Source organism: Littorina saxatilis, linkage group LG8 (genome assembly GCF_037325665.1).
Source record: "Littorina saxatilis isolate snail1 linkage group LG8, US_GU_Lsax_2.0, whole genome shotgun sequence".
In the NCBI taxonomy this organism is placed as follows: Eukaryota; Metazoa; Mollusca; class Gastropoda; order Littorinimorpha; family Littorinidae; genus Littorina; species Littorina saxatilis.
The window spans coordinates 24,014,588-24,037,136 of NC_090252.1; the positions used below are offsets into that span (position 1 = coordinate 24,014,588).

General features: G+C 41.1%; 1 protein-coding gene across 1 annotated transcript in view; it reads left to right on the plus strand.

The window, feature by feature from the left end:
* LOC138973091 (multidrug resistance-associated protein 1-like) overlaps positions 1-16,481 on the plus strand; it is a 30,292-nt gene extending 13,811 nt beyond the window's left edge. The window contains exons 14-26 of the mRNA XM_070345752.1: positions 2,502-2,691; positions 4,323-4,410; positions 5,863-6,013; positions 6,591-6,822; positions 7,395-7,705; positions 8,126-8,325; positions 8,843-8,966; positions 9,720-9,821; positions 10,335-10,481; positions 12,117-12,275; positions 12,758-12,924; positions 15,674-15,868; positions 16,270-16,481. Coding sequence (XP_070201853.1) covers positions 2,502-2,691; positions 4,323-4,410; positions 5,863-6,013; positions 6,591-6,822; positions 7,395-7,705; positions 8,126-8,325; positions 8,843-8,966; positions 9,720-9,821; positions 10,335-10,481; positions 12,117-12,275; positions 12,758-12,924; positions 15,674-15,868; positions 16,270-16,381 — 2,178 coding nt within the window. The 3' untranslated portion in view covers positions 16,382-16,481. The remainder of the gene's footprint in view (positions 1-2,501; positions 2,692-4,322; positions 4,411-5,862; positions 6,014-6,590; positions 6,823-7,394; positions 7,706-8,125; positions 8,326-8,842; positions 8,967-9,719; positions 9,822-10,334; positions 10,482-12,116; positions 12,276-12,757; positions 12,925-15,673; positions 15,869-16,269) is intronic.
* The last annotated feature ends 6,068 nt before the right edge of the window (positions 16,482-22,549 follow it).

Here is a 22,549-nt window from a genome sequence, read left to right on the forward strand (position 1 = left end):
ACTTTACACGAAACGGTTGATATAATTTAATAGCGTACAACCTCAAGCAAAAGCTTATTTTAAGTGACCCAAGACATACAACATTACACAAATGTTCATGATGGTGGACATGCCAATAATAAAGCAGGAAAACATGTATATATATACTTGTTTTCTTTAGGGAAAAGCAAAAATCATTTGCGAGTTAGTATAAATGATAAAGGAAGCAATATTGGTTATCATTTCCCCTGAATTGTTTGTTAATGTTTCATTTTGATTAACCCCTTAATTGCCAGGCAAAAAAATGAAGTAAAAATTAAATAAAAAAACCTAGCATAATCCCAAATTAACATCGTGGAAGTGACGTCACATACTGATAGAAGAGGGACCCTTTGATATTGACTCAGTGCGACCCTAAACCCCCTCACGGGACAAAATCGGGGTTTTGCCTTTAGAATGTGAAAATAAGTTCTAATAACTACTCTTCGTCACGCTCATAAGATAAATGCCTATGTCATTTTTTGATGTTTTAAGAAAAACGCAAAAAACCTTCTTTGGTATCTCGAGCTGTTACCACGGGATAAACGTGAGATAAAGAGCTGACAGCAACATTTTCAATCAGCAAAACTGCATAACAACCCACAAAGAGCTTTTGCATACCTTCACATTCTCAAAACAAGTCTTCCTGTATCATAAAGAAAAAGAGCCTAACTCAAGAAACAAGATCGGCAGTGTTGCTTACGTTACCGTGGCAATGGTTTCCGATGGTCTGAGAGTTTATACTGTCTAACACATGATAGATACCCTTCCAGTAGCTTCCCCTGTAGTTTCACTACAGAAATGCCTAACACTGAGATAGGTATTTTTCTTATGAGCTTGTTTAAAAAAAAAAATAAAAGAAAATTCATTTGTATACTACCGGCTGGCAGAGTATATCACAATCAACAATCATTCAGTGCTATTCTTCCAGAAGCGCATCCTGTCTTTTGAAGCTTTAATGCCAAGGTTGAAACCATCAAGCTTAAAGGCAAACTCTCCTTCTCGTGAACACAGCAGTTCGTCTTAACATCTCTGATATTATATCCTCAGGATTTTACATGGGGTACGCCAATCTCTTCCCTTGAACCTCCCTCTGACACTGTCCGTTGATGAGTTTGTACGTTTTGATGATTTCATTGTATGATGATTTCATTGTATGATGATTTCATTGTATGATGATTTCGTTGTATGATGATTTCATTGTATGATGATTTCATTGTATGATGATTTCATTGTATGATGATTTCATTGTATGATGATTTCGTTGTATGATGATTTCATTGTATAATGATTTCATTGTATGATGATTTCATTGTATGATGATTTCATTGTATGATGATTTCGTTGTATGATGATTTCGTTGTATGATGATTTCGTTGTATGATGATTTCATTGTATGATGATTTCATTGTATGATGATTTCATTGTATGATGATTTCATTGTATGATGATTTCATTGATGGTGATTTCATTGTATGATGATTTCATTGTATGATGATTTCATTGTATGATGATTTCATTGTATGATGATTTCATTGTATGATGATTTCATTGTATGATGATTTCGTAAGTTGTCTATCTGGTTTTTGGTTTGTTTTTGATTCCATTCGTGACCCTCCACCACGAAATGAGTCGCATGTCACCTCGCGCGGTTCTGCGCTAGGCTTGATATAAGTCCGGGGAGTGTCTGGTAACAGTGTGAGGGTCACCTACAGTTTTCGCTCTTTTCTAAAACGGTTTTCACCACTGGATAGAGCATAAAAAACTCTTTAGGAAAATTTAAAAATATGAAAATCATGCAAAGGTGACATGCGTCTCATTTCGTGGTGGAGGGTCACATTTCTTAAAATGCCACTGATGGGTTTTGTTCCGAAAAAAAAAATAATTAAGTTCAATGTACACAGAGAGCACTCAGCCTGTTCATTCTAGGAATTATTTCCAAGTGAAGGGATAGTCTTCTCCCGTGTAAAAAAGCCTGTAGAGATCAGAGACGGTGAGTCAAACTGTGTACACGTACACGGTAAAGAGCGTAGCTTTTAATGAAATACAACACCACTAGAAACAAACCGAGACGTCTCTTTTCGACCCTCACTTCCAAAGTGACATGATTTCTGCCATCAAAGGCGAAACGCAGTTCGCCATTAAGACGACTCAATTCAAACAGTGGCATCCCACAATCAGTCAGCCACTTCCTAGCTCTCCGTGTGTCTCTGAAAGTTCAAATGAGGTTCGAGATTAAAGTTTGTCTCGATGACTTTTTCATATTATAGCACTAAAAAGTTTCTTCCAATAGTAATCATCAAACATGATTGAATTATTTCCCTTTAGTTCTAATTCTCAGCATTCCCATGTCACGTGACTGCTGATCACTTCCTCCGTGCATATGCAGCACAAGAGGAGTGTTCACGGAGGAGAAACAAGCTAGGCTGTGCATGTAGATCGGTATCGTATCTCATTAAGTCAAGGTCTACACTTGGTTGCAGACGCGAGTGCTGGTGACGCACGGTGTCCACTGGCTGCCCATGGTGGACGAGATCGTGGTGATGGCGAACGGCATGATCTCTGAGATGGGGTCCTACGAGCAGCTCCTGTCGCACAACGGAGACTTCGCCCAGTTCCTCAAAACCTACCTCACGCAGAACAAGGACAAGGATGACGACGACGACCCTGAGAGTGAGTGCTGTTCTTGTGTGTGGACGTAGGAGTCAGGAAGTGAAATCTGTCAGGCAGTTCAATTATTGATCGTTAGAGCAATCAATAAATCAAGCAAGCAAGCAAACAATGCATTAATCAAGCAAGCAATCAGTTTGCAAAACCACCCATCCAGCCATCCAGCCATCAATCCAGCCAGCCAGCCACCCATACATCCGTCCATTAATCTAACTATCAATCCACCAACCAATCCGCTGATCAGTCAGTTGCTATATTAATCAGTCATTTTAATAAAAAAATGCATTTTTAGATACAAAAAAATGTACCTCTTTCATTCTTTCGGTCTGACTTTCTTTTTACATTTAGTTAAGTTTTGACTAAATGTTTTCACATAGAGGGGGAATCGAGACGAGGGTCGTGGTGTGTGTCTGTGTGTGTGTCTGTGTGTGTGTGTGTGTGTGTGTGTGTGTGTGTGTGTGTGTGTAGAGCGATTCAGAGTAAACTACTGGACCGATCTTCATGAAACTTCACATGAGAGTTCCTGGGAATGATATCCTCAGATGTTTGTTTTCATGTTTTTGATATATATGTCTTTGATGACGTCATATCCGGATTTTTGTAAAAGCTGAGGCGGCACTGTCACACTCTCATGTTTCAATGAAATTGATTGATATTTTGACCATGCAATCTTCGACAAAGGCCGGACTGTGGTACGTATTGCATTTCAGCTTTGAGGCTTAAATATTTATTGATGAATTTGGTCATTAAAAATCTAAAAAATGTAATTAACATTATTTGTCCATAAAACGATCCAAAAACAATTTCATCTTATTTTTCATCATTTTCTGATTCCAAAAACATATAAATATGTTATATTCGGATAAAAAAAATAAGCTCTGAAAATTAAAAATATGAACACAAAATGTCCGAAAACGATTTAAAAACAATTTCATCTTATTCCTTGTCGGTTCCTGATTCCAAAAACATATAGATATATGTTTGGATTAAAAACAAGCCCAGCAAGTTAAGAAGAATAGAGATACAGAAAAGCGTGCTATCCTGCTCAGCGCAACTACTACCGCGCTTTTCTGGCTTGTCGGTTTCACTGCCATTGCCACGAGCGGTGGACTGGCGATGCTACGAGGTCTTGGTGAAAAATGCAATGCGTTTAGTTTCATTCTGTGAGTTCGACAGCTTGACTAAATGTTGTATTTTCGCCTTACGCGACTTGTTTTGTTTTGTTCTTTCCTTCTTTCTTTCTTTCTGTCTTCTACCCTTGTCTGTCTTCTTTCTTTCTTTTTTTCTTTCTTTCTTTTTGATGATGATAAGTAATGTTTAACGCCCTCACGGTAAAACCATTAGGGCCATGTTCTCGGGGTTAAACCCGACTTTAGATGGGGGGGGGGGGGGGGGGGGGAGAGAAAAGGGCCACCGCAAGGGAGGGATGGTTGTCGCGCTTCTTTTTGTTTAATTCATTTGTGTCCTATATTTATCGATTCTTTGTTTACTCATTCATTGCTTGATACCTAGATTCTTCGTTTCTTTCCTGTGTCATTCAATTTGATGTGTTCTTTTTTTTTACATCTTTTTTTGTTTGTTTGTTTACTTGTGTTCATAGTTTTGTCTCTACGTATGTGTTCATTTACTTACAGTTCAGGCAATCAAGGCACAGATCTTAGAGCGTGTGGACTCTGTGACGTCAGACACAGGGGCTTCATCAGGGGAAGAAGTCTCTACCAGGTAAAATCATATACCGTTTTAACTTGAAGCAGAGAACAGCGTGTCCCTCCTTTTAACATACAAGTATTAAAAGAGAGGGATTCTTGGATTAAACACGCAGACGATATGAGAGAGTTGGAATCGTAACCAAATGAGACAAACGACTGTAGCCATAACACTATTTCAGAAACAAAGGGACATAAGCGCTGTATATTTCTAATACGTCATGTGTTACCAGGCTATATTAGAGTTGGCATAGCAAGCATTTAAATAAACATTCATGTATGTTTCAGGATGAAATTGGCATGTTGGTTTCAATGCTTGCTATTCTGTCAGGTGCCATGCGTCTTATTCATATTCTACGATCATGGGCTGCAACTCCCACGTGCACTAGTGTTTTGCACAAGCGGGTTAACGTGTTTGAACGTGTTTACCCCCGCCATAAAGGCAGCCATACTCTGTTTTCGGGGGATACGTGCTGGGAGGTTTCGTAGTTCTATAACCCACCGAACTCTGACATGGGTTACAGGATCTTTTCCGTGCGCACTTCGTCTTGTGCCTGCGTGTACACACCTAAGGGGATAAGGCCCCAGCAGGTCTGCACGTAAGTTGACCTGAGAGATCGGAAAAATCACCACCCTAAACCCACCGGGCGCGGCTGGGATTCGAACCCCGAACCTTCACCACGGAAGGCCGACGTCTTAACCGCTAGGCCATTGCGCCTGTCTGGGCGGTGTTTGACAATAGGGAGATTTAAGAGACAGCACGTTTCGTTTTGCAGCTCGTTTCGTTTGGTGAATGAGTCACCCCGCGAAACGGAACGTGAAACGAGACGGCATAGGCCGCAGACAAGATTTAGATGTATTCACGTTTCGTTTCGGAATGAAGGAAGGGCGATAAATCTTCAAGTGAAATTATCACGTCTGTCCTCGATCAGAATGGAAAAAAACACCCCAGGAGGTGGTCCAGAATCGGGCATACTTTGATTATTTTCAGTCCAAATAAATCACACAGACTTTGTTTATACAAAATCACATACGAAGCCAGAATAAAAATTCGATGCGATGACCTACTTCTGCTTCGCCATTTGCTTTCTCACCATGAAGTTGGATAAATGTACCAGGATCAGCACCCTTCAAAATATTTCAGTTCACAACAGTTGTCTACCTCCAATGAACACATTCTCAGCGCTGAAAGACTGTGAAAGGGTTGATGAATCTAGCAATGCATAAAATGGCCAACAAATAAAACTGTTAGTGTGCAAAAATAGTCACAAAAGTTGACGAAATATTGTTCGTTTTTTGGGGGTGGAAAACGTGACTGCGTTTTGACGTTCCACGTTCCGTTTCAGTTGACCTTCACCTTTCCAGCGAGAGACCCCCGAAATGATGACGTTTACCACAACTTCAAAACGAAACGTCCCGACGTTTCGTTTATTAAATCTCCCTAATATCTCCACAACGTTCGTTTCAGTGCTCGCAAACGCAAGCTGTCAAGTGAAAGCAGCAAGCCAGGGCTGAAGAGATCCATCAGCAAAACGGACACAGTCAAGGGCAAGCAGAAAGACAGACCACCACAAGCCAAAGACAAGTTGGTGGAAGATGAAACATCCAAGACAGGGAGGGTGAGTTGACTCTTTACACTTTGGGGAGGGGTGTGCGCAGTTATGGATGTTGCTTGTTGTGAAAGAGAGAGAGACAGAGAGAGACAGAGAGAGACAGAGAGAGACAGAGAGAGACAGAGAGAGACAGAGAGACCGAGAGAGACCGAGAGAGACCGAAGACCGAGAGAGACAGAGAGAGACAGAGAGACAGATCGAGAGAGAGACAACCACAGAGACAACCACAGATACAACCACAGATACAACCACAGAGACAACCACAGAGACAACAGAGACAACAACAGAGACAACAACAGAGACAACAACAGAGACAACCACAGAGACAACCACAGAGACAACCATAGAGACAACCACAGAGACAACAACAGGTTTGTATGTGTGTGCATGCGTGTGTTTGTCTGCATGTCCGCCTGTCAACAAAGGCTAAATAAACATCAAGTTAATGAACTTGTATGACAGGTCCAGTTGATGTAGGCAGTAACTTTAAGACTTAAATTGTTAATGTACCCTTGACAATTACAAGTCAATCTACACACACACATATATAACACCAACATTTGTTTCAATTTCTGCATCTCAGGTGCAATGGTCAGTATTCATGGTGTATTTCCGAGCAATCGGACTGACCGTGACTGTGGCCATCTTCTCCCTGTACGCGGCGTATCAGGGTCTGAGTGTGTACTCCAGCATCTGGCTTTCCCAGTGGACAGACGATGACCTGCTGGCCAACACAACCCTCTCCAACACCACGGCTTACCAGGACAGAAACGCCATGTACCTCGGAGTCTATGGAGGTCTCGGGGTCGGTCAAGGTATGTGATGGTGGTGGTGGTGAACCATGCAAGGGAAAAAATATCGTAGATTTTTTTTTAACCTTTTCTTTATTCTCCCTTCACAACAATAGCCGTCAATATTGCTATTTCATATGTTACGTGGATTTTCATTGGTCAATTGGGCAAAACTGAGCTCAGTGCAAAAGTGATATCGACGACATTTCCGTCAATATCAGTTTTGATATCGACGACCTCTTTATTGCTTCCCCACTTCAAAAACACCTACATTTAAAAACAAACAAATATATATGAAAATGTCTCTCTCTCTCTCTCTCTCTCTCTCTCTCTCTCTCTCTCTCTCTCTCTCTCTCTCTCTCTCTCTCTCTCTCTGTCTCTGTCTCTCTCTCTCTCTGTCTGTCTCTCTGTCTCTGTCTGTCTCTGTCTCTTGTTCTCTCTCTCTGTCTCTATCTCTCTCTCTCTCTCTTTCCCCCCTTTCTCTCTCTCTCCCTCTCCCTCCCTCTCCCCCTCCCTCTCCCCCCTCCCTCTCCCCCCTCTCTCCCCTCTCTCTCACCCCAGCTCTAAACAATACTCTACCTCTCTCTCTCCAACAGCCGTCATGGTCTTGAGCTACTCCATCCTCGCCAGCACGAGGATGGTCAAGGCGGCAGGAAGTCTGCACGAGTCTATGCTCTCCAATATCATGCGCTCGCCCATGAGTTTCTTCGACACCACCCCCTCTGGACGCATCGTCAACCGCTTCTCCAGTGACGTCGCTGTCGTGGACAACACGCTGCCGCAATCGCTGCGTCAGGCGGTGACGCAGGTCTTCGGCGTTTTAAGCACGTTCATCGTCATCAGTTACAGCACTCCCATTTTTCTCTCGGTCATTATCCCTCTCGGCCTGCTGTATTTCCTCGTACAGGTATGTCCTTTTCTTTAAAATGAGTTATCGACTGTATTTAAATATTGGGAAACAAGGATGGAATGTCATACGTTATAGTGTGTGTGTCTGTGTGTCTGTGTGTCGGTGTCTGTGTGTTTGTGTCTGTGTTTATTTGTACGTGCGTGTGTGTGTTTGTGTGTTTCTATGTATGTGCGTTTTTGTGTGCATGCGCGCGCGTGTGTTTGTGTGTGTTTGTGTTCGTGCGTGCGTGCGTGTGTGTGTCTATGTGTGCGTGCGTGCGTGCGTGTGTGAGTGTTTGTGTGTGTGTGGTTGTGTGTGTGTGTGTGCGGGTGGGGGGAGGGAGCTAAAATGCTGGGCTTGTTGACAAAGAAACAACAACCGTATATGTGACAAAAGTGTTCAAAAAATCGTATCTCATTCCATGTCTGTGTTTTGCAGCGGTTCTACATCCCAACATCCCGACAGCTGAAGCGGTTGGAATCCACCACCCGCTCGCCCATCTTCAACCACTTTAGCGAGACCATCACAGGGTCTGCGTCCATCCGAGCCTACAAAGTGGAGTCACGCTTCATTGACGAGAACAAATGCAAGGTGGACAAGAACCTGGTCTTCTACTTCTCAGGAATTGCCTCAAACAGGTGATTTAAAACAAAAAAGGTTTCATTTATGTTGTGCGTACTTATAATACTTCTATCAAAATGTATTGAGGAAATGAATTACGCCTCGAAACAAAATAGTTGTTGTTACTGTAACATGGCCCCACACAAGGGTAGGAAGGTGTATCTATGTGTACATGTGTTATTGTGTGTGTGCGTGCGTGCGTGCGTGTTTGTGTGTGTGCGTGCGTGTGTGTGTGTGTGTGTGTGTGTGTGTGTGTGTGTGTGTGTGTGTGTGTGTGTGTGTGTGTGTGTGTGTGTCAATGTTTATATCTGTGTATGCGAGTATGCGTGTGTCTGTGTGTTTCTTTTGTTCTGTCTCTGTGTGTCTGTCTGTGTCGTAGTTGGTGTTTTTCTAAAAAAACAGAAACAAAGTTTTAAGAGTGGCAAACAAGGTTACAGGTTCGATAACATCAGATACATTTGGTCGGTTCACTATTAATTCTATGTTTTTATAAAAAAATTTCACTACGATTAATTCCTGTCGTTGTCATCACAGATGGCTGGGCTTCCGACTGGAGTTTCTGGGTAACTTTGTCGTGCTGGCAGCGGCCATGTTTGCTGTGGTGACTCCTGATCTGGAGGGAGGGCTTGTTGGTCTCTCCGTGTCGTACGCCATGCAGGTCTGTTGGTGTGTTTGTCTGTGTGTTTGTATGTCTGTCTGATTTTCAAATTGTGTCTGTCTGTTCGACGCTGTGTAAGTCTGTTAGTGTGTTTGTCTGTGTGTTTGTAGGTCTGTCTGTCTGATTTTCAAATTGTGTCTGTCTGTTCGACGCTGTGTAAGTCTGTTGGTGTGTTTGTCTGTTTGACCACCTCTCTGCATGGTCGTCTGTCTGGCAGGATGGCTACCGCTTTGTCTCTTTCGCCAAGCATGACTATTGATGTATTTTGATTGCCTGCCTGCGTGTCTGGCAGTATGGCAGGCTGGTTGCCTGGCTGTCTGTCTGTCTGTCTGTGTATGTGTTCATGCTTTTGTCTGTGAGTATATAATTATAGTCAACTCGTTGGTCGGTACATGTACTTTTTTCTTTTTAAGTATTCCTTACTCGATAAAGTGCACATTTGATTTGGGGAGCCTAACAATGAACGACAGACGTTACAGATTTGATACAAATTCAACTCTTTCAAACAATACATTGAGAAAGAGTGAGTATTGAATTGATCGATCGATTAATTGAGTGAGTAGGCGAGTGAGTGGGTGATTGAGTGTGTGAACGAGTGAGTGAGTGCATGAGTGAGGGATGGATGGATGGATTTACTGCAAGACAGATTGATTGATTGATTCATTGATTGATTCATTGATTGATTCATTAATTAATTCATTGACTGATTTATTGATTTATTCATTCAATGAGTCATTCATTGGTTGTCACCAGGTTACAGCAGGGCTGAACTGGCTGGTGAGAATGGCCAGTGAACTGGAAACGAACGTGGTGTCGGTGGAACGATTGAAGGAATACTCCGAAACACCCACTGAGGTAACATTTGTGATGGCATGCAATGCCAGACGAGATGATGATGACGATGACGATGACGATGATGATGATGATGATGATGATGATGATGATGATGATGATGATGATGATGATGATGACGATGACGATGACGATGATGATGATGATGATGATGATGATGATGATGATGGAGGAGGTATTTGTATATGAATTCAACCTTTACTGAAAGGATTTGTGTCTGTAAACAAAAACACAAAAAATGAAATGAAACGAAACTGAATAATGCTGCCGCTGCTGTTCCTATACTGCTGCCAAGAGAAGGAGGTGGAGGAGAACGACGACGACGACGATGATGATGATGATGATGATGATGATGATGATGATGATGATGATGATGATGATGATGATGATGATGATGATGATGATGATGATGATGATGATGATGACGATGACGATGATATGTTCCTTAACCAAATTCAGACCTCAAGCAATTGCTTAATGTGTGTTCCTCTCTGTTTTTCCCTTCACGCACTGTAGTCAGAGTGGGTGGTGCCAGGGAGACGCCCGCCCGGAGACTGGCCAGCAGACGGATCCATCAACTTCGTTAATTACTCCGTTCGGTATCGCCCTGGCCTTGACCTTGTTCTCAAGGGCGTCAACTGTCACATTCTGGGAGGAGAGAAGGTCAGATTTTTATTTTGTCATTGCGGTTAAGGACACAGTCCTTCCCCTTTAAACTTTTTTTGTGTGCTCACTAACTCATTTGGCCGTGGTTTTTGTCTCAACCAGCCCTCGCCCAGAGATTGACTACTCTAAAGACATTTATATCTATATACGGCTTGTGTGTGTCTGTCTGTCTGTCTGTGTGTTCACGATTCACGGCCAAAGTTCTCGATGGATCTGCTTCAAATTTGGTGGGCATATTCAGGTAGACCCCGGGCACAGCCGAGGAAAATTTTGAACACGTGCGTGCTCTCAGCGCGCAGCGCTGAACCGATTTTGGTTTTTCTGTACATCCATTCCCAGTAACTCTTCCTTATCTTTTCCAGTGTTTTGCGCGTTTATCTCCCTTCCTTCGTACGGTGCGCCGGCTAAGCCGGCGTTCCCCGGCATTCGGCTCTACTTCTTCCCGGCGAAGCCGTACCCGGCGAAGCGGGTATTCATCTAGTATATATATATATACACGGACATTTACATAAGAGAGCATGAGTTAGTGAATCATACAAATAGTCAGCATTTTTGTAATTACAGTTTACGGAGGCTATCGGGAAAAGAGTGAATGCGGTGAGGATACTGGCAAGTTATTACAGACACTGAATGACGGGCGCAGTGGCCTAGTGAATAAGACATCGGCCTCTTGATCAAATAGGCAGAGTGAAAATCACAACGATGTGCCTGCATTATGCATGCAATTGGTATTCAGTTTGGAGTTACTTCCCTTCAGTGGTCAGTAAGCTTACTCTAACTTTCAGCAGGATCCAGAATTCTCTCCCCTGAATTTGGCTGGATTTTATTATCATAGCTTCAAGACATAAAATATACCTTTCTTTCACCTGTCATTGTCATTATTTTATCTGTTGAATATTGTAATTGTTTGTCTATTTTGAAGACCGATTCCCCCCGCGGGTTAGGTAGGGGAAGAATTTACCCGATGCTCCCCAGCATGTCGTGAGAGGCGACTAACGGATTATGTTTCTCCTTTTACCCTTGTTAAGTGTTTCTTGTATAGACATATAGTCAATGTTTGTAAAGATTTTAGTCAAGCAGTATGTAAGAAATGTTAAGTCCTTTGTACCGGAAACTTGCATTCTCCCAGTAAGGTCATATATTGTACTACGTTGAAAGCCCCTGGAGCATTTTTTTGATTAGTGCTTTTGTGAACAAGAAACAATTAACAAGTGGCTCTATCCCATCTCCCCCCTTTCCCCGTCGCGATATAACCTTCGTGGTTGAAAACGACGTCAAACACCAAATAAATAAAGATTTGAAGACCGATAGTTAGAAGTCATCGTGAATCTTTGGTTTTGTCTGTAATGAAATATTTCATAGACTTACCTTTCTTTTTTTTAATTTGTTGAAACTATTCTCAGTGAGTTTAATTTTAGGTGCTGTCTGTCTTAATTCTTCTTGACTGATTTTCTTGTCATTCTCTTGCTGTCATCTCTCCTTTTACATTTTGTTATCATTGTTTGCTTGACTAAAAACTGATGTTCGAAACCAGACTGCAGTCCTCTTTTTCCGTCGTTTATTGTTCGTGTTTCAGGTGAGTACGTTTTCAATGTTATCTTGTTTAAAAAAAAAGTTTTATCATTTGTTCAGGTTGGCATAGTTGGGCGCACAGGAGCTGGCAAGTCATCCATGACGGTGGGTCTGTTCCGCTTGATTGAATCCGCCACTGGCAGCATCGTGATTGACCGCCACACCATTGATAACATGGGTCTGCACGACTTGCGGTCCCGCCTGACCATCCTACCTCAGGTAACCAGCGTAAAGATGTTCTAAAGGTGTATGATGTGTTCATGTGAAATTACCGTTTCGAGAAATCATGTTATGGCGGTGTGCTGTTTTACAGTTTGTTGTGCTTATTTGTTGTTTTGTTGTTGTTCTGATTTTTAGGGGGAGTAGGGGATGGGCGTTGGGGGGGGGAGGGGGGGCAGGGTGCATTGGGTTTGCTCTGTTTTTGTTGTTGTTGTTTTGTTGGGTGTTTAAAGTTGCGCTGCTTACATCCGATGCATACGACCATGGTATCAGAGTGGGGGGGGGGAGTGAACGGCAACATGTTCAGGGCAGACACAGCAGAAACTCATGCGCATTGGAACTTGAATATATGCACTGTCAAACAATACAATTTCAAAGTTATTTCAAACCATCATTTTTTCACTGAAATCCGCAAAAAATGCTTGTAAACAGGAAGAAAAAAAAATACTGGCCTTGCTCATGCCAGACCGTTTGTGCTACAGGATCCAGTGTTGTTCTCGGGGTCACTGCGGATGAACCTTGACCCCTTTGACCAGTACAGCGACAATCAGATCTGGACAGCACTGGAGCACGCTCACCTCAAGAAGTTCGTCCAAGACAACCGTGCCAAGCTCATGTACGAGGTTGGTGAGGGGGGATCCAATCTCAGGTAAAACACCAGTTCTTTAGAAACAAAACCCAGTTCTTATTCTTCGTCGTTCGTCTCTCTTCGGATAGGCCTACCCGGGGCGCGGCTACTAAAATTGTCGTTACATACGTCGGATCGTAATATCCGAGGTGCCAGCAACGCAAAGTACAGCTGTCGGATTAGGAAGTCCGATACAACGCGACTGAGCTAAACACTCTGTAAACACCAGTTAAAATGCTCACGAAACTATTTTGCCCGTGACATTATTACAGGTGATCTGGACAACACTGCCGCATGCTAACATCAAGGTGTTTTTCTTGAGGAACCGTCAAGTACGGGGGAGGGTTTGGGGGAGGGTGTTTGGGGTAAAGGTGGGGTGCAACCTCAGGTAAACCCCAGTCCAAAATGCAAAAGAGGATGTTTTGCTAGTCAAATGAATGCACAAGATCTGGAGGGCTCTGGTATGGATCTTACAGAAACTGTGCATACAAGATGTGTGTACAAGATAACCGTGTTTTTTTTCTTTTTTTTTCTATAGATCAATATCAATATCAATATGAGGCTTATATCGCGCGTATTCCGTGGGTACAGTTCTAAGCGCAGGGATTTATTTTTTTATTTTTTTTATTTGTATTTTATGCAATTTATATCGCGCACATATTCAAGGCGCAGGGATTTATTTATGCCGTGTGAGATGGAATTTTTTTTACACAATACATCACGCATTCACATCGGCCAGCAGATTGCAGCCATTTCGGCGCATATCCTACTTTTCACGGCCTATTATTCCAAGTCACACGGGTATTTTGGTGGACATTTTTATCTATGCCTATACAATTTTGCCAGGAAAGACCCTTTTGTCAATCGTGGGATCTTTAACGTGCACACCCCAATGTAGTGTACACGAAGGGACCTCGGTTTTTCGTCTCATCCGAAAGACTAGCACTTGAACCCACCACCTAGGTTTGGAAAGGGGGGAGAAAATTGCTAACGCCCTGACCCAGTGTCGAACTGGCAACCTCTCGCTTCCGAGCGCAAGTGCGTTACCACTCGGCCACCCAGTCCTTAGATCACAACCGTCTGGTCTTTAAACAGATTTGACCATGTAGAGTGTAAGAAGCACAACATGTAAACAAGCAGCGAATTTTCATCTGTCAAAAGGTTTTCAGCACATAACTCAAAATGTGTCGTGTGGCTTACGCCCCTTGTAGGGACTGGGTGGCCGAGTGGTAACGCACTTGCGCTCGGAATCGAGAGGTTGCGTGTTCGACCCTGGGTCAGGCCGCTATTTTCTCCCCCCTTTCCTAACCTAGGTGGTGGGTTCAAGTGCTAGTCTTTCGGATGAGACGAAAAACCGAGGTCCCTTCGTGTACACTACATTGGGGTGTGCACGTAAAAGATCCCACGATTGACAAAAGGGTCTTTCCTGGCAAAATTGTATAGGCATAGATAAAAATGTCCACCAAAATACCCGTGTGACTTGGAATAATAGGCCGTGAAAAGTAGGATATGCGCCGAAATGGCTGCGATCTGCTGGCCGATGTGAATGCGTGATGTATTGTGTAAAAAAATTCTATCTCACACGGCATAAATAAATCCCTGCGCCTTGAATAAAAATTGAAAAAGAAAAAAAAATCCCTGCGCTTAGAACTGTACCCACGGAATACGCGCGATATAAGCCTCATATTGATTGATTGAAGACGCTGCCACACACATGCTACAGAGGCAGAAAGACATGAGCGAAGGAGACAACAAAATCAACTTAAAACTAGAGGTGACTGCCTAGCACTGTGTTTGATATCCGTGTCTGCTGAAATAAAAAGAAATTAAACAAAACGGATTATCAGTAACTGAGTAACCTTAGTTGACACGTAAGAGTGGTAAACACTAGATCTGTCTGTACTTACCGGGGACACGACTGCCAGATCGACACTGCGCTTTCGATAGCTCTTCCTGGCGCAGACACTGGAAACACGCTGTGCAGAACAAACTGTAGGAAATCTCCTTTGGTATCTTCTTTATCTATTTTTTCTGGAGCTAAGAAACCGAACAATGTGAAATCGCCTTCCCCGAATCGGCGAATGCAGAGCGGTGAGAACTGAAAAGTGAATCTATACCACAATCCTTCACGCGACCTGACCTGATCTTGACCCCTGACCTGGTCTACATACCACACACGACACAAACCAGTCACCTGCTTTTACCCCCTAAAAACCCCCCACCACCCGTTTTCTTTGGATACACACTTTAACTCTACACATGCCGACAATATGTTGATCATTACTTCAATAGTTTGAAGATGGTGCTTGGAAAATAACCAGGTAAAATGAGTATTTCGGTGTTTAGTCAAATGTTAAAGTTCCTAGCACAGACATACATACATACATACGCACGCGCAGACAGACAAAAATGACGATCGCATAGGCTACACTTACGTGAGCCAAAAACAATGAAAAAAATGTGTAATACAGTCGAAGCTGTCTCTAACGACCACCCAAATGACCGTTATAGACAGGTGGTCGCCATGGACATGTGGTCGCTATGGACAGGCGGTCGCTATGGAAAGGTGCATTTTATAACAGAAAACCTCGTGTGTGTTCCATAAGAGTGATCGTTGTGGGCAGGTCAGGTGGTCGCTTTCGAGAAGTGGTCACAAGAGCAGGTTCAACTGCATTAAACATGGCTTTTCTGTACGTTTAGAACATGCTTTAAAACCACTAATTTGATTTGATTTGAGTTTAGAAAATGTTCTGTCTCCGTCTCTTTGCAGCGTCGGGCAGAGGCAGCTCGTCTGTCTAGCTCGCTCTTTGCTGCGGAAGACCAAGATCCTGGTGCTGGACGAAGCCACGGCAGCCGTTGACATGGAAACTGATGACCTCATTCAGCAGACGATAAGGACAGAGTTCAAGGACAGCACTGTCGTCACCATCGCTCATCGCCTCAACACCATCATGGACTATGATAAGTGAGTGCATAACCTTGTTTAGATTGGCGTAATTCCGTACAAATATTGTTAAATAAAAACATAGTTATACATCAATTACAAAGCAAAACATTTCTGGTACGAACGCTTTCGCGTACATACGCGAAAAGGCTATTCGTACGCATGCGTATCTCTTAATTCCCGCAGTTTCTGGAAACTGCGAGAAATGGAATTATGAATGAATGTGAAGATAGATAAATAAATCGATAAATGAATTGATAAATAGCAATACAATGTTTAATACATGTATTAAATAAATAAATAAATAGAAGCAAAACGAGAAGAAGAACAAAACAACTATTAAAAACAATTTGGACACGATTTTCTTCTGGTTCAATATGGTATTCGTAACTGTAGCTTTCATTCACGCTTCATTCTTTCAGGATCATGGTTCTTGATCAAGGCGAGATCAAGGAATACGACGCTCCAAAAAAACTCCTCGAGAACAAGAACTCGGCGTTCTACAGTATGGCCAAGGATGCCAATCTTGTGTGAGAAATGGGAGAACAGGTTAACCTTTGGATTCCTACACTACTGTTGTTATACAGGACATACAAACACCTGTGTGAAGTATTATTATTGGGGGGGGGGGGGGGGCGGGGTCAAACGTGGAGCAGTGATTTGAGATGAACGGACAAAAGGTGAGAGGTGGAATTGTGTTTAAAGGCATATGTACGCGCTCCCGTGTTTACAAAGTGTAGTTTGCCCATAATCGATGTCAAACGCACCATAAGACCATATAATGACGATATGTCACCATGCGCGCATTACAGCTTGTTCTGGCCTCTGAAAAAGTGAGGATGTCAACAAAGCCGCGGTGTTAGCTCCCTTGCATCAACGTTACATGTGTTGCCAAATCTATAAATAGGACGATCCATATCAAAATGAAAATTAACATATCTCAACATTGAAGGGGTCCTAGACCACAATATTTTGCAGGGAACTTAATTTAGCATGTCTCCAGCTGTTGGTAAAGCAATTAGCGTGTATAGGCATCGAGTACATATGCCTTTAAGTATTTACAACAATACTTCTGCTAAGCGTAAAGGCTTTCATTGATTGGGTGAAGTCCACTTCATGCTCTGCACGAAGCTTTGGAACAACATTTTCAGAAAAAAGGCTTCGTGAAGTCCACTTCATGGTCTGCACGAAGCTTTGGAACAACATTTTCAGAAAAAAGGCTTCGTGAAGTCCACTTCATGGTCTGCACGAAGCTTTGGAACATTTTCAGAAAAAAGGCTTCGTGAAGTCTTTGCGAAGTCAACTAAAGGAACGCACTAAGCCATGAAAAGATGGTTTTTTCAGAATGTTGTGAAGATAACATATTTGAAGAAAATTGAGTGTATTCTGACTTCAGAAGACGCTGACTGGAATAAAGGGTATGTGTGTGTGTGGTAACACTGACATTGTAGATGACTATGTCGAAAGGCACTAGGAAATACTATTCTGATATGAAATGTTCAAATGCATGGTCAAGGCACCGAACGCGTGTGATACAATAAAGTCAATACACTCTTCAACGGTTGCGTTGTGGCAGCTGCAAAGAACAGGCCGTCCTTCTTCCTAAGCACTCTTACTCTGAACATATTCTTTTTGGATGTACTTTGAAAGTGTGATTGTCCAAAAGCTTGGGAGTTGGCATTTTTTTGTTTCCCTTTGGTAAAAAGTGGTTTACGTTTACAGTTTTTCTACATGTGTATTACTGATAAATTCATCTGATGCCGGCGTTATTTTGACCAATCGACTGTCGAGAACTACATGATTTATTGAGTATAATCTCACTTTGTTTTGACACAAAGAAGGAACATCACAATATGAACAAATGACTACAAACTTTAATATAGATTGGTGTTCATCTCTTATTGGTTGTCTTGTTTTCTGCATAGCATACTGATTTTGTTTTGTTTTGAACGTTACTGCAGATATTTAAGTATATGTGTATATGTTGTTGTTGGTGTTTTTTTGGTGTTTTTTGCAAATGCACATACCGTTTTGTGTGTAAATGTGATAATTTGAAATAAATGGAAAAAGCAGATGCAAAGAAATAATCAAACATTTAAAAGTGATCAAAACTTAATGCTCCCCTACCAGCTCTTCTACAAAATGTAAAAATCTGCACCCTTTCAAAATCATTTGCTGTTTGTTTAATGACGGGTCAGTTTACAAAGAAAATGCCTACACTAACTTAACCCTTGAGTGAGTGAGTGGATGTGCGCGCGCGCGCGCGTGCGTGTGTGTGTGTGTGTGTGTGTGTGTGTGTGTATGTGTGTGTGTGTGGTGTGTGGGTGGGTGGGTGTGACTGTGTGTGTGGGTGGGTGTGTGTGTGTTTTGGGTGTGTGTGTGTGTGTGTTTTGGGTGTGTGTGTTTTGGGTGTGTGTGTGTGTGTGTTGGGTGTGTGTGTGTGTTTGTTTTGGGTGTGTGTGTGTGTTTGCTTTGGATGTGTCAGTGTGTGTGTGTGCGTGTTTGTTTTGGATGGGTGTGTCTGTCTGTCTTCATGTGCGTGTCCGTGTATATAACATTAAACTTTCTTGAAAGATTGTATTGCTTTGGGCTTCTAAGAACAGCTTTGTACACTTAAAAAAGAAAACCAATTGGACCTCTGTCGGTTTACTTCGCTGCATTTATTCAGTATATGATTGTATGGGCTTGGGCATCGATTGTCACTACTTCCTATTTTTGGTATTCAGTGCTATGCATACTAAGTGTTTAAATGCATATGTACGTTGGTTGTTTTGTGTGTGTAAATGATAATGGCAACTAAGTGTGGAATATGTGTTATATAAAATGTTAGGAACAGAAGAATAATGACTCATGTTACTGATTTAAGTTGCTGCAGATCGTCTGCATAAAGTGCATGTGATCATCTGTTAAGATGTATGATTGTTATTATGTATATACATTCTTCTGGATAACCAATGTTGTTTCTTTGTTAGTTTGTTTTCATTGTTGTTTGTTGTTGTTTTGTGTGTTGTTGTTTTGTGTGTTGTTGTTTTGTTTGTTGTTGTTTTGTGTGTTGTTGTTTTGTGATGTTGTTGTTATTGTTGCTGTTGTCGCCATCGTTGTTGTTGGTGTTGTTGTTGTTGTTCTTCTTCTTCTTCTTGTTTTTGTTGTTGCAATTTTGCTCATTGGTGGTGATTGATAAACCAGGCACGGGTGTTTCAAGATATTATAAGTAACATCTTAAGATTTAGAATTCAAATGTGTGGTGTTGCAGTATTTCCTCGTGCAGACAATTTCTGGCAAGTGTGGACAATGAAATATAATTTCTTTGCATACAATGTCAGTTTCCAAAATGTTACAGAAAGGCAAATAGTAGAGAGAAAATTTCAAATCAAGCCTAGGCAAAATCTATACTGCAGCTGTGATAAATTATAACTTTTTAGTAATTTATTAAAGACCTCGGTAATTGTAATCAGATATAACCGTCATCAATGTCTTTCTGTTTTGAATTGTGTATCATATCTTATTTAAAGTGTCATCAATGTCTTTCTGTTATCGCCCCCCGCGGGTTAGGGGGAGTCCCATATTGGTTGGGACGAGAAAGAATTTACCCGATGCTCACCAGCATGTCGTAAGAGGCGACTAACGGATTCTGTTTCTCCTTTTACCCTTGTTAAGTGTTTCTTGTATAGAATATTGTCAATGTTTGTAAAGATTTTAGTCAAGCAGTATGTAAGAAATGTGAAGTCCTTTGTACTGGAAACTTGCATTCTCCCAGTAAGGTAATATATTGTACTACGTTGCAAGCCCCTGGAGCAAATTTTTGATTCGTGCTTTTGTGAACAGGAAACAATTGACAAGTGGCTCTATCCCATCTCCCCCCTTCCCTCCGTCGCGATATAACCTTGAATGGTTGAAAACGACGTTAAACACCAAATAAAGAAAGAAAGAAAGTCTTTCTGTTATCAATTGTGTGTTATATATTATATTTAAAGTGTCATCAATGTCTTTCTGTTTTGAATTGTGTATCATATCTTATTTAAAGTGTCATCAATGTCTTTCTGTTTTGAATTGTGTATCATATCTTATTTAAAGTGTCATCAATGTCTTTCTGTTTTGAATTGTGTATCATATCTTATTTAAAGGGTCATCAATGTCTTTCTGTTTTGAATTGTGTATCATATCTTATTTAAAGTGTCATCAATGTCTTTCTGTTTTGAATTGTGTATCATATCTTATTTAAAGTGTCATCAATGTCTTTCTGTTATCAATTGTGTATTATATATTATATTTAAAGTGTCATCAATGTCTTTCTGTTATCAATTGTGTATTATATTATATTTAAAGTGTCATCAATGTCTTTCTGTTATCAATTGTGTATTATATATTATATTTAAAGTGTCATCAATGTTGTTCTGTTATGAATCATATGTGTATCATATTGTATTTCAAGTGAGTGATATCTCAATTTTCATTCTGTGCCTCAAGTCGAGAATGACCCAAACTGTTGACATGTTATATCAGATGTCTGTATCTTTACCTTTGATTTGTTTGTGATCAAATAAAGTTGGTATTATTATTGGCTGTGCGTCTTTGATCAGTAACATGTGTATATGCGCGCACACAAACACACACACGCACGCACGCACGCACACACTTGAACATTTACACAAGCACACACGCCGAGAGACAGATGGATGGAGAAAATGACAATGACAATTCTGTATTTAACGAAGGTAATAGAGTAAGCCGCGATTTGCCTTTTTACATCTGGCCCTCAGCCTAGAGAGGTACTAATCAAAAAGTAAGATCACATCAAACATTTGTACATACAATGCATTATATAGCAGGAAATTGTGAGAGAGCGAAAGAAAAAACAAGTCGCGTAAGCCGAAAATACAACATTTAGTCAAGCTGTCGAACTCACAGAATGAAACTGAACGCATTGTATTTTTTCTGCAAAACCGTACACTCGTAGCATTGTCTGTCTACCGCTCGTGGCAAAGGCAGTGAAATTGACAAGAAGAGCGGGGTAGTAGTTGCGCTGAGAAGGATAGCATGCTTTTCTGTACCTCTCTTCGTTTTAACTTTCTGAGCGTGTTTTTAATCCAAACATATCATATCTATATGTTTTTGGAATCAGGAACCGACAAGGAATAAGATGCAAGTGTTTTTAAATTGATTTCGAAAATTTAATTTTGATCATAATTTTTATATTTTTAATTTTCAGAGCTTGTTTTTAATCCAAATATAACATATTTATATGTTTTTGGAATCAGAAAATGATGGAAAATAAGATGAACGTAAATTTGGATCGTTTTATAAAAAAAATAATTTTTTTACAATTTTCAGATTTTTAATGACCAAAGTCATCAATTAATTTTTAAGCCACCAAGCTGAAATGCAATACCGAAGTCCGGGCTTTGTCGGAGATTACGTGACCAAAATTTCAACCAATTTGGTTGAAAAATGAGAGCGTGACAGTGCCACCTCAACTTTCACGAAAAGCCGGATATGACGTCATCAAAGACATTTATCAAAAAAATGAATAAAATATCTGAGGATATCATACCCAGGAACTCTCATGTCAAATTTCATAAAGATCGGTCCAGTAGTTTAGTCTGAATCGCTCTACACACACACACAAACAGACAGACACACACACACACACATACACCACGACCCTCGTCTCGATTCCCCCCTCTACGTTAAAACATTTAGTCAAAACTTGACTAAATGTAAAAAAAACACCGTTCTATATCGTGACATTCTAATATTGGGGGATTTATCTATTACTTATTATTTATATTGGTGATAAGTGGTAAATGAAATTTTTTGTTCAGGTACGAAAAGGTTTATAGATTTGTGCAATGGCCATTTTCTTCATATGTAACGCTAGGCTCATGCTTCCATTGGTTCTGTCGTGTCATATGATTTCAAAAGATGACAGAAAGGAACATTGTAACTTTAGTGCTAAATTAAAACCGTGTCTAAAACGTGTTTGAATTGTTCTTTTATGTTTGTTTTTCAATGTGTATGTGTCAGTGTGTGTGTGAGACAGTGTGTTTGTGTGTGTGTATATATATATATGTGTGTGTGTGTGTGTGTGTGTGTGTGTGTATGTGTGTGTGTGCGCGCGCTCGAGCGTTTTGATAAATGCATATACTATAAGCCGACGATTTCATTTGAGAATCAACAAGTCAACAGTCAAACAGTTTATTTACCAAATGCAAAGCACAGGATTTTGTTATGGTGTATGCATAAAACTTCACACTCCTTCCACACGCATATATCATAATAACTATGTACAGATAAAGTGTTCAATTTCACTGGGCCTATTTACGTGTGTATACCAACCAGACAGTTCAAAACGGACTGGTTGTTCTTTTAGCACCAATTTGACAGGAGTAATCACAGGTTGCATGGATAAAGATAAATGAATTCCCTAAAAATAATCATATCTAAAAATATAGTCATAAATATAATAAATCCGAGTACATGCTAACACAGTTATTCAAAGGACACAACCCTTACATCTATTAAGATATTTCATTTAAGGATACTCGATCCATTTCAAAACTTTAACTGACACATATCACAGATCTAACAGATCTAAGAACGATCCACCATTGAGGCCGCAAGGACTGCCTCAGGAAAGAAACTGTTTCTGAAACGAGAAGTCCTGCTCTTCAGAGCGCGGAAGCGCTTGCCTGACGGGAGGAG